At 44.5% G+C, this 13122-nt stretch overlaps 1 protein-coding gene across 3 annotated transcripts in view; it reads right to left on the reverse strand.

The window, feature by feature from the left end:
* Nucleotides 1–12351, reverse strand: part of GSR (glutathione-disulfide reductase) — a 36636-nt gene extending 24285 nt beyond the window's left edge. The window contains exons 1-2 of one of the 3 annotated variants that reach the window (XM_036299195.1): nt 11969–12351; nt 84–110 (exon numbers count right to left, since the gene is read on the reverse strand). In XM_036299195.1, the coding sequence (XP_036155088.1) occupies nt 84–110; nt 11969–12253 (312 nt within the window). In that variant the 5' untranslated portion in view covers nt 12254–12351. The remainder of the gene's footprint in view (nt 1–83; nt 111–11968) is intronic. The other 2 variants (XM_036299193.1, XM_036299194.1) reach the window with 2 other exon arrangements.
* Between the last annotated feature and the right edge of the window lie 771 nt (nt 12352–13122).

The raw sequence follows: 13122 nt of genomic DNA on the forward strand, positions 1-13122 counted from the left end.
CGCGGGCAGGGAGAGGTCAATGGGGGAAAGCGAAGACATATGTAATACTTTCAACAATAAAGAATTTTTTAAAAAAATTCTACCTTTTTGGGGACACATCCGACATTCACCTAGGAAAAAAAATTAAAAGGACATATTTTAATAATATTAAACTCAATATAAAACAAACCTGCAAGAAATGAACCCCAAGCATCAGCCCAGGAGACTTACTTGAGTTCGAAGTCTTAATCTACAATTATTTAATTTTTTCCAGTATAGAGCATATGAACATTACTTTTCTTATGTCATGAGGGAGAGAATTTTACTCATCAGCATTTTTTCAAGAAAAGCAGAAGGGGGTGGAGGGGAACAATTCCATTCGCAGGCGCCATGCACTCAGCGACAGTACAGGCCAGGAGATGGCAGAAGCCTGGGCTTGCGCAGAACCCAGAGGGAAGCAGAAGAGAAATAGGTCGGAAGAGGACCTACCAGCTGAATAATCTCAGCAGCTGTCCTAGAGGATTTCTGGGCCCCTGGAGTATCATGGGTAAAACACCCAGTCTGCCCCCTTTGAGAAAACCTCTAGTGGAAATCTACATTATTCTTCAGGACCAAAGGATGATAATCAAGCATTAAGGGTCATCTATGCTATTAAGTCTTACATACTTACTAGAAACTGATCATAAATTTGATTCTCAGAATTCTAGCAGCCAACACACAAGGAAAAGCACAAATACTTGTAAGACTTCTTACAAGTAAAAAAACAAAACAAAAAACGAATTGTTTAAGAAAATAGCTATTCATGCCCATTAGACGAGAGAGAAGTTACTCCCAGGGGTTCTTGTAAACAAGCTGTGATATATGCTTACACACAAACTTTTGTTTATAGCTGTGTACTTCCTTTTGATCACATCCTAAAAGTAATAACTTTTTTTCTTTAACCTGGGTTAAGAACAAGATTGATTAAAACTGCCTTGAGAAAAAAAGAACATGCTGGGGGAGAACCAAGATGGCGGCATAGGTTAACACTGGAGTTTGCTGCTTTGAACAACTACCTCAAAAGTGAAACCAAAAAACGGAAGGGACATCACCCAGAACCACAGGAACGCTGCCTGAGTGGAAGTCCTACAACTAGGAGGAAAGAGAAACGCATACGGACACTCAGAGGAGGCGCAGTGCTGAAGTCAAATTCTGAGGTGCGGAGTGCGCGAGCAGGCTGGCGGCGGAGGGCGTGGTTGGCGTTTTCAATCGGGAGGGAGTCACAGACTCTGAGCTCCAGATCCGGGCGAGTCTTTAGGGACCCAGACTCAAACGGGAGAAGCGGGACTGTCTGGCTTCGGTCAGAGCGAGTGCAGCTTTCTCTCTGAGCTTTGCAGCGGGTGCTGGGACTCAGAGAGGCAGAGCCCCTGGGGACAGGACTGAGAGCCGCCATAACTGCTCTCTCCGGCCCACCCTGTTGATCCTGTGCGACCCGCCCCGCCCAAGCCCTGCACACAGGCATTTGCCGGATAGCCTCAGGCAAACGCCAGATTAGCACCTCCCTAGAGGACAGAAGTTCTCTCACTGCTGACACAGCTGATTCTCATAGCCACTTGGCCTGGAGGTCAAACCCTCCCTGGAATTAGCTACAACAATCAAGATTTAACTATAAGACTGTGAACAAAGACCACTAGGGGGTGCACCAAGGAAGCATAACAAAATGCGGAGACAAAGAAACAGGACAAAATTGTCAATGGAAGATATAGAGTTCAGAACCACACTTTTAAGGTCTCTCAAGAACTGTTTAGAAGCCGTCGATAAACTTAATGAGATCTACAAGAAAACTAATAAGACCCTCGATCTTATATTGGGGAACCAACTAGAAATTAAGCATACACGGACTGAAATAACGAATATTATACAGACTCCCGACAGCAGACCAGAGGAGCGCAAGAATCAAGTCAATGATTTGAAATGCGAGGAAGCAAAAAACACCCAACCGGAAAAGCAAAATGAAAAAAGAATCCAAAAATGCGAGGATAGTGTAAGGAGCCTCTGGGACAGCTTCAAGCGTACCAACATCAGAATTATAGGGGTGCCAGAAGATGAGAGAGAGCAAGATATTGAAAACCTATTTGAAGAAATAATGACAGAAAACTTCCCCCACCTGGTGAAAGAAATGGACTTACAGGTCCAAGAAGCGCGGAGAACCCCAAACAAAAGGAATCCAAAGAGGACCACACCAAGACACATCATAATTAAAATGCCAAGAGCAAAAGATAAAGAGAGAATCTTAAAAACAGCAAGAGAAAGAAACTCAGTTACCTACAAGGGAATACCCATACGACTGTCAGCTGATTTCTCAACAGAAACTTTGCAGGCCAGAAGGGAGTGGCAAGAAATATTCAAAGTGATGAATGCCAAGAACCTACAACCAAGATTACTTTATCCAGCAAAGCTATCATTCAGAATTGAAGGTCAGATAAAGAGCTTCACAGATAAGGAAAAGCTAAAGGAGTTCATCACCACCAAACCAGGATTATATGAAATGCTGAAAGGTATCCTTTAAGAAGGGGAAGAGGAAGAAAAAGGTAAAGATACAAATTATGAACAACAAATATGCATCTATCAACAAGTGAATCTAAGAATCAAGTGAATAAATAATCTGATGAACAGAATAAACTGTTGATTATAATAGAATCAGGGACATAGAAAGGGAATGGACTGACTATTCCTGGGGGGGAAAGGGGTGTGGGAGATGCGGGAAGAGACTGGACAAAAATCGTGCACCTATGGATGAGGACAGTGGGTGGGGAGTGAGGGCGGAGGGTGGGGCGGGAACTGGGAGGAGGGGAGTTATGGGGGGAAAAAAAAGAGGAACAAATGTAATAATCTGAACAATAAAGATTTAATTTAAAAAAAAAAAAAAAAAAAAAAAAAAAAAAAAAAAAAAACTGCCTTGAAAGCCATTTTGTTTTTCAGGACTGTTTGCAAAAGGGTACTTGATGCAAAGTCCCAACAACAAATCAGCCTACATGAATACAAACAATCGACTGTGCAAACTGTTTCTCAGGCTTCTTCAACCCCCGCCTCTCCTGCCAGCCTCTCCAGCAGAGTGGCACTATGATCAAGAAAGGCCTTTGTTAGGTATAAACTTCCAGTTATGAGATAAGTAAGTCCTGGGGATGTGGTGTACAGCATGGTGACTCTACTAAAAAATACAATATTGTGTATTTGGAATTGCTAAGAGTATAGACCAGTGACGGCGAACCTTTTGAGCTCGGCGTGTCCGCATTTTGAAAAACCCTAACTTAACTCTGGTGCTGTGTCACATATAGAAATTTTTTGATCTTTGCAACCACAGTAAAACAAAGATTTATATTTCTGATATTTATTTTATATATTTAAATGCCATTTAACAAAGAAAAATAAACCAAAAAATAATGAGTTCACGTGTCACCTCTGACACGCGTGTCATAGGTTTGCCATCACTGGTATAGACAGTGAAGTTCTCATCACAAGAAAAAAAATTTTGTGACTGCATATGGTGATGGATGTTAACTAGCCTTGTGATTATTTTGCAATATACCGAATCATTATGTTGTACACCTGAAACTAATATAAGGCTATATGACAATTATAGCTCAATTAAAAAAAACCACAAAAAACCCTGATCAGGTAGCACAGCTGGTAGAGCATTGTCCCAATATGCCAAAGTGGCAGGTTTGATCCCTGGTCAGGACACATAACAAGAATCAACCAGTGGGGGGTGGAGGGGTGGGGGTAGGGAGAATCAACTAGTGAATGCATAAATAAGTGGAACAACAAATCGATATTTCTCTCTCTCTCATCTTTTCTCTAAAATCGATAAATAAATTTTCAAAAATTAAAAAAAAAATTTTTTTAAAAAGCTTTTTTTGTCCTGGTGATCAACTCTTACCACCTATGCCTATTTGGGGAGCACTGCACACCTATCCCATGTGAACCTGGCTACGCTTTATTGCAGACTCAGTACACTCAGCAAGAATACCTGGACATGCTCCCACAGGCCCCGGGGCAAAGGGTGACAGTACATCACAAAGAACTCTTCCTCAAGCGGACTCCTCCCACGTTTGTGTAGGCAGAGAACTGAACCGCAAAGACAAAGCTCCCAGAAGGCTCTAATTCACCTTGACTTCAGGCACTCCTTGCACTTCTCCACGGTACACATTTGATCATGAGAAAAGCGTTACATTTAGCTTTGGGGAGACTCCAAAAACTGAATTCAAATATCGTCTCATGTGTTTTTTTGCCTTCAGAAATGACTTAATTAATCTCAGTGGGCAACAAGAGATTACTTATCTGTAATTGAATTCTAAGGAAAAAAATTGAGGATTTCTTTCAGTTTCCTACTTTTTACATCTAACCTAACACTCTACTACTTTTTTTTTGCCTGATCCAGAAAAATAAATATTAATTTAAGAGCGAAATCATGTTATTAGAAAACTAATGTCTTGTTGACCTAGCAGTGGTCGGCAAACTCATTAGTCAACAGAGCCAAATAGCAACAGTACAACAACTGAAATTTATTTTGAGAGCCAAATTTTTTAAACTTAAACTATATAGGTAGGTACATTGTTATTAACTTAATTAGGGTACTCCTAAGGCTTAGGAAGAGCCACACTCAAGGGGCCAAAGAGCCGCATGTGGCTCGCGAGCCGCAGTTTGCCGACCACTGATAGTGTATCCAGTAGAAGTTTAGCAGCAGTTCTGGCCCGTATGAACTAAAGGGAATCAGAATACGCCACCCCAAAATATGCCACTTTGGAATAAGGATTATTTTGAGCTGAAGACAAGAAACAGTCAACAAGAAGGAAATCTTTGCCCTCCTCCTTTCTGCTTAAAATCAGGGCATAGATTTCCCTATGTAATGGTGCCCCCCACTCCCCTCCTGAACCAGAAAGAGAACAACCCTCATCAGTGGCGATGAAAGGATAGCACTGAGATGAATCTGCACTAAAAAACATTAATAAAGGAACCCTTATCTTCCATTAGTTTCCCCCATACATTTGTCTTCCCATAATTTACCCGCCTCAGAAGCCCCAATCCCCCCCTTCCTTTGTCTAGTCTCTTCTCCACAACTTATTACCCTCTGTTAAGTTGGTATTAAGCTCAGAGGCCTGACTACTTCCTTATGTTTTCCCCACTTCTTTTCTATAATGCTCAATGGGCATATGAAATAGACCTTTTCTCCTGTTCATCTATTATCAGTTTAATATGTAGGTCCCAGTTACTGAACCTAGGAGGGTAGAGGAAATATTTTCCCTCCCCTACAGAACACAACATGGGACAGTCATCTCATATCTGAGCTTCTTAACAGCTTAAAGTAATAAATTCTATCAAAGAACAGTGAACTCTTCCCATACACCAACACACCAGTCATCTTGAAAATACAGGTGTCTTACTGGATATATGGAGGAGAGGAGGATGGGACACTTTTATAAAGTATATGATTGTCTAACGACTATGCTGCACACCTAAAACTAACACAAAATAATATTAAATGTGAATTGTAATTGACAAATTTTAAAAAATTCACAAAACAAAAATTAAATTTAAAAGTTGAGCTTATAGTAAAAAAAGAAAGAAAATATAGGTCTCCTTCCTGAAAGGATCTACTCCATCCTATCACAGAAAGAACAAAAGGCCTCTGGCAAAGGAAGACTGAAGAGGAGCCAGAAAATCTCATCATATAGACACTCTGGAGAGCATCTAAGCTGGTTTCTTTGGGAGCATGAAATTAGGAAACTATGCAATGAATGACTCTAGGACCAAATTCATTATCATCTGACTCCCATAATTATAAAGGATTCACCAGATTCATTCTTAAAAAAAAAAAGTTTTTGTTATTTTAGAGAGAGAGAAAGGGTGAGGGGGAGAGAGAGAAACATCAATGAGAGGGAGAAATATCAATCAGCAGCCTCCTGCACACCCATCAGCTTCCCTCCCTCCAGACCTACTAAATCAGGAACTCTGGGGTAGAGACCCATATGGTACCGCTTTAATCAAGTGTTTTCAGTGTAAACGATGTCTGGTTCCTAAGAAGTAAGAGTAAGAAGTTTCCTCCTCTATAATTGAGAACAATGCTTGAAAATGTTCATCAAGTCATAATGACACCAACAAATTACACCAAAGCCATGATTTCTGGTGGCTGGGCTGCCAGTTCCACAGGTTATGCTCTGTGTGGTTTGTTTCTAACAATATCTTAACTGACGCTCAATTTGCTTGTCGGTAAAGAGAGGGTCCTGGACTAAATGCCTCTAAGAATCTGTGTGAGTCCAATCTTAACGACATGAAAACAACAGGGCCCATGTAATGTTTCATAAAGCCAAAAAAGTATTCAATTTAAAGGGCTATCCTTTCCTTGAAATTATAAGCTTGATTCCCGATGGGGGACATGCAGGAGACAGCCAGACTGATGTTTCTCTCTCTCCCCCTCTCTCTCTAAAATAAATAAGTAAAATTATATATTTTAAAAAAACTTTCTTGATAAAAATGATAGTGATAGGCCCTCCCACCATGTGAGAACACAGGAGAGAGGGCAATTGATGAGTCAGGAAGTTGATATCTTTTTTCTCTCAAATTAAATCTTTACTGCCTATTGTTTTTTGTGTGTGTGTTGTTGTTTTTTTGATGTTTTTATGGAAAGGGGGAGGAGAGCGAGAGAGCTAGAGCAAAAGAGAGAAAGGGGGGGAGAGAGAGAGAGAGAGAAGAGAGAGAAGAGAGAGAAACATCAATTGATTGCTTCCCATAGGTGCCTTGACTGGGATCGAACCCGTGATCCTTTGGTGCACAGGCCAAAGCTTCAACTAACTGACCCCCCCTGGCTAGGGCTCTGCTGGCACCTTGATCTTGGACGTGCAAATTTGCAGAACTAAATGTTTATAAGATGAAAGACAAAAAATGATAGTGATATAATTCTTAACAGTAACTACTCTAAAAAATGTAAGTAAAAAAAAAACATTTTAGGTCAGCAAGCGTATGTGAGTACTTCCGTTTTTAAAACAACTATAGTCAGACTGGATCGGGGAATCACTCAAGTCCCTTCCAGCTCTATCACTCCATGAATCTACTAAGTTTTTATGGAGAAGCATGAAACAAACCCCTAAAAACAAAACCTTGCATTTTAAAAAATTTGTTCCAAAACTACTGCATGGAAAATACAGAAACTACAGATAACTACAATGTTTAGTAAAAAGTGTATTTTATTTAGGAAAAAACTGGTTGGAGAGTCAATAGTAAAGAAAATTTACTTGCCTACCACAAAACCACTGCTATGGCACTCTCCTATTCAAACCCTCTCACAGTTCACAGGGCTTCTGAGACAGGTTAGTAAGCCAGGACAAGTGAAATAAGGAAACTGGGACAGACAGTTAAACGGCCAATAGTTTAGCATCAAGTAAATTGCAAAACCCTTCCTTCCCTAACCAAGAACACTTACGACAAACAGTTTAAGAAAAATGACGTGAAGATGGCAGCAGAGGTAGGAGCAATACAAGGTCAGGAACCAAGGAATGTGGGAAGCCTCTAGATAGAAGCTGGAAAAGGCTGGGAAATGGCCTCTTCCCTAGAACCACCAGGAAGAACAAGCCTTTGATTTTATCTGGGCAAGAGCCATTTGGACTTCGGACTTCTGGAAATCACACCTCAAAGCCTCACCCACCTGTTACGGGCAAAGTGACTGACTCATCACGGCATCTAATCACACTGGGACCTTGAGAAGGAGAAAAGGCAAGGACCTCAGGAGCACCCCAAAAGGCACACTTACAGTATCATTTTTTTTTAATGGTCTTTTCTTTCTTTCTTTAAATATATTTTGATTGATTTCAGAGAGGAAGGGAGAGGGAGAGAGAGATAGAAACATCAATGATGAGAAAGAATCATTGATCGGCTGCCTCCTGCACACCGCCTACTGGGGATCAAGCCCACAACCTGGGCAAATGCCCTTGACCGGAATCAAACCCAGGGCCCTTCAGTCCACAGGCTGATGCTCTATTCACTGAGCCAAACCAGCGAGGACCTTATAGTATCATTTATATATAGGTGCAATATGGAACTGCTTAACATTTTCCTTTGATTTCCTGATTAGCGGGAATGGTTTCTAAATTAAAGAGTATATGGGGGGGGGGGGGGGAGCGTAAATGGTTTACACTTCTCCTCCGCAACCAGGGGCGTAAATGGCTTAAATCACCCTATTCAGGGAGATAACAGAAAAACAATTAGTGCAATCTGTACCAACAATACCTAAGGATGGATGAAGTCAGGGGAATAAATCTCATTTTGGTGCATCAGCATAAAGCTGATGAATATTCTGTTGAGATCCTCCCCTAAAATACCTCCCTTTAGCCCTAACCGGTTTGGCTCAGTGGATAGAGCGTCAGCCTGCAGACTCAAGGGTCCCAGGTTCGATTCCGGTCAAGGGCATGTACCTTGGTTGCGGGCACATACCCAGTGGGGAGTGTGCAGGAGGCAGCTGATTGATGTTTCTCTCTCACTGATGTTTCTAACTCTCTATCCCTCTCAATAAAATATATTTTTTTTAAAAAAAATAAATAAATAAAATACCTCCCTTTAGAGAACAGATGAGAACCCAGGAGACAAAGATCCAGAGCTGGCTCTCTCTGGAGCATGCCCACGCCTTTGTTCCCTCTCAGGCAAACATCTTTACTTTTCTCTCCTAAGCTTTTTTTTTTTTTTTTTAAATTTCAGAGGGGAAGAGAGAGGGGGAGAGAGAGAGATAGAAACATCAAAGAAGAGAGAGAAATCAATGATCAGCTGTCTCTTGCATGCCCCACGCTGGGGATGGAGCCGGCAACCCGGGCATGTGTCCTGACCAGGAGGTGACCTCCTGGTTCACAGGTCAATGCTCAAGCACTGAGCCATGCCAGCCAGGCTTCTCTCCTAAACTCTTAAGAGTCCCCACCAAACCTGTAACCGGCGGAACAATGAGCAGCCTGTCCCGGGCTTACCTCCTGAACCTGTGTCTAAGGCCCCATTTTCTCTAACCTTTCAGTGAGCTAACAGCAGCCCTGCTGTGCTTCACTTCTTTCCTATAATGTTTCTAGAGAGAGCCCCATGTAGGCGCTCTCCTGTTACTTCTTCTATCCTAAGCCCTTCCTTGTTTCACTGTCCCCAGCTTTAATAAACGTACTCTCAAAATAAAATAAAATAAACGTACTCTCAAAATCACCTAGACTTGCTTTGTGAAATCTTTCCTGCATGAAGTCAAGAGCCCACACACTACCAGCCTGCACGAGGCAGACCTGCTCCAGGCCCAGTCCTTTTCCGGTTACACTTCCAGAAACTTCACTTAAAAAAATGTTATATATATATATATATATATATGGATTTGAGAGAGAGAGAGGAAAGGAAACATGGATACGTTGTTCCGCTTATGTATGGTTGATTCTTGTATGTGTCTGGACCCGGAATTGAACGCACAGCCTGGGGGTATCAGATGATGCTCTAACCAACTGAGCTACCCAGTCAGGGCACACCAAAAATCCACATTTTTTTATCACTGCCATTACCCATTAGCTTCCCATCTTTTCAACTAGAGACACCCTCTGCTCCAGTTAAATCGATTATACAACATACACTGACTCTAGGCCGTTGCCCTTACTCTACCCTCACAAAAAATACTCATCCACATATTCATCTGTTCAAGTTCAGAAAGATACTATTCCCTCACAAAACCACCCCATGTTGCCCAGGCAGAAATGATTAATTATAACTCTTCCCTCAACCGCTGTCATTTGTTATTACTGTAGCAATTAATATAGTCCCCCTCACTTTGGGGTTGACTGTCTACCCTTTGTTCCCCAACTACATTGTAAATTCCTTCGTGGAAGGGACCTTTGTCTACAAATATCTGTATCTACCTACCCTTTTCTCTCAGCCAGCCCCCTCCAAATACTTAGCACTTAGAATTCAAAACAATGAAGACATGAACAAACAAAATAATGTGCCTCAGAAAGCCTTAAGTTTCCCTACACCTGCTTGGAAATTCCTGCACGTAAGAAGCTTATTTTTGCAAGTGAGGAAAACCCAGATATCTGGAATCTGAACTCCTGTCTTATCCATGGGTTAGATCTTCTCTCATATTCAGCACATACCAACACCCTTCCTTGTACAAAAGCCAGTTTGAAAATGTTAAATTGGGGATTTCCCCAAAACATCAACGCTTACAGCAGTGGTTCTCAACCTCCTGGCCCTTTAAATACAGTCCCTCATGTTGTGACCCAACCATAAAATTATTTTCGTTGCTACTTCATCACTGTAATGTTGCTACTGTGATGAATCGTAATGTAAATATCTGATATGCAGGATGGTCTTAGGCGACCCCTGTGAAAGGGTCGTTCGACCGCCAAAGGGGTCGCGACCCACAGGTTGAGAACCGCTGGCTTACAGGCAAATAGAAGTTGCTGAAACAGGAGATAAGAAAGGCCAGGCGATCTACATGAAGGCAGTAACATGCTGACTGTCCTTGGCTCACTCTCAGAGGCAGTTTATCTCTTAGTGTGTTCACACTACTAACAGGAACCTAAAAATGGGTCAGCCCCTTTTTGAGTAATTCCAATAGAACCAGACAATGAGGAGGAACACCACAAGCTGACTGCCAAAAATAAGGAAGGAGAAAAGTAATGGGGTACAAAGATGAGCAGTTATCAAGTTGTCCAGGGGGCCTCTTAGTGGCACCCTTCAATCTGCTGTCTGCAGAGACAGACTTCTGCTAATTCAGTTTCTCAGGAATAAGGTGTCAAGGTGCAAGTTGATAACAGGGATTTTTTTTTTCTCTTCTCATTCCCACTTTCATTTTGAACTTGGAAAATGAGGACTGGACAAAGGAGTCGGCCCTTTCATAGCTGTCAATATTGAGTTTCATTCATTTCACATACAGTTATTGAGTAAGGTATTTTGTTAAGATGATAAGAGGTGCACAAACACAGAACCCATCCCTGCCCTTAAGGGGTTCCCAACTTAGTACAACTTAAACATCAGTGTCCAAAGGAACTTTAGAGAACCCATTCCCAATCCCAGGTTAATCTTGGAGACATTTTAATAGTAACAGCAAGTACCTCACCCAATCAAGTCTTGTGATAGAAAGAGCCACGCCAATCACTTGGGGACAAAACTTTTTAAAAATGATGAACAGTTTTTTAATTGCAGAATTTACAACCCTCTTTTTTGGGGGTAGTTTTAAAATCCCCGGGCCCCCCAAAAGACAAAAAAAGCACAAGGTCTGAGAATTCATTTACTAGTAAAATTCCTACATCGAGGTAACCTGTGGTCAGTGGTTCTCGGCCTTGGCTGAAATTAGGAATCGCCTACGGAGCTTCTAAAAACTCTCGCGGTCAGGCTGCAGCACAGACCGATGAAATCAGAGGCCACGGGAGCGGAGCCCAGGAAGAATTTTTTCAACTCCTCGGGTGATTCGAATGTGCAGCCACGGGTGAGAACCACCGCTGCGAATCACTCTGCCCTTGAAATGGGCGAGGACCAGGAACTTCATTGCTCAAGGACAATACACCCCTTCTCCCCCTCCTCCCGCACACACGGGCCAGCTGCCATGTTTCCAGATGCAGTTTTATGTTGCATGGATCTGGCGATGAGCTCCAGCGTGGAACACAATACTCGTCCACGCTGAGGAACGAGGATGTAGGAAAGCTGCGTTTGCTTTAACCACTACGGCTGCCGCTGCTTTTGCACCTGGGCCGGGACCGACGCAGGCTTAGTTTGGGGGTGGGGGGGTGGGGTCGCCAGGATGCCCCTTGACACTTTTTTCATTTAAACCAGCTGGGATCCTGGCCTCGGCAGCGGGTGGGAAAGCGGAAAGCACAGCGCCGGGTGCCCAGGCTGGGGCCCGGAGGAACGGATCGCTCCGCAGCAGGAAAGAGCGCAGACCGCTCCCGCAGAAGCGAGGAGGAAGCGGGGCTGCAGCGGAGACGGGGGTGCGGGGCCCGGTACTCACGCAAGTGCCGCCCAGCTTGTGGCTCTCCACCACGGCGACCCTGGCGCCCAGCTCGGCCGCCCGGCGCGCGCTGGCCAGCCCGCCCGAGCCGCCGCCGATCACCAGGTAGTCGTAGGCCCGGGTGCCGGGCGGCGGGCCCTGCGGCTGCGGCTCCTGCCTGCACGCCATGGCGCGGGCCACGCAGCGGGAAACGGCGGGGGCGCGCGGGGGGCCGGCGAGGGCGCGCGCCACCCGCTGCCAGCTCGGCCACTCGCTGGCGTGCAGGGCCCGGGGCAGCAGGGCCATGCGCGGAAGTGCGCGGAGGGTGCGGCCCTGGGCCGGCCCCCGGGAAGGAGGGGGCGCGGGCCCCGGGCAAGGGTGGCCTCGGGGTGACTAAGCACCTGACCGGGGTGCGCGGGGCGGCGGGGGTTGGGGGGGGAAGGGGAGGGTGCAGGGCGGGGCGTGAGTCTCAGGGCCGCGGTTCCGTGACACTGGGACAGGCGGGCGCGAAGGGCCGGCCCCACCCCAGCCCGTTCACCTGCGTGCGAACCACCAGCCCTACCCAAAGTGGGGAGCTTGGGGGTGGGGAGGGATCTCTCCGCTTCCTTGTGCACCCCAGCACCTGAGGCCCCGCACCCGAGGGGCGTCAGCCCGAGGTAGGTTTCTGGAGGCCGGTGGGGAGAGAAAGGATGAACGCCCTCTTTCTTTTCATCCGCCCATCCGCCTTTGGAGAGTTCCCTCCATCATTGTGGAGGCCGGTGTTAGTTTTGGAAACATCGGAATAACGAGTTTCGTGATTGTGGAAACCAGAGTCGACTGCCCTGATTTAATCATCAATTGATTATTTCTAACTAAATTCACCCGAGAATCAGGAAGAGCTGTCTGAATCTCTGTCCCCGTAAAAGTAGGAAATACATCTCCAGGGTAGGTGCCCTCCCAGCCGTATCACACGTTATAAAACCCAGGATTGAAAAGCTTGGACAGCCCTGGCCAGTGTGGCTCAGTTGGCTGAGTATCGTTCCATGTAGGGAAAGGTCGCCAGTTTGACTCCCAGTCAGGGCACATGCCCAGGTCCATCCCTGTGGATGTTTCTCTCTCCCTCTCCAATCAATTAAAAAATATATATATATTTTTAAAGGGTGTGTAAACAAACCTTGTAAAGCCTTTACTAATTT

Source organism: Myotis myotis, unplaced genomic scaffold (assembly GCF_014108235.1).
Source record: "Myotis myotis isolate mMyoMyo1 unplaced genomic scaffold, mMyoMyo1.p scaffold_m19_p_3, whole genome shotgun sequence".
NCBI lineage: Eukaryota > Metazoa > Chordata > Mammalia > Chiroptera > Vespertilionidae > Myotis > Myotis myotis.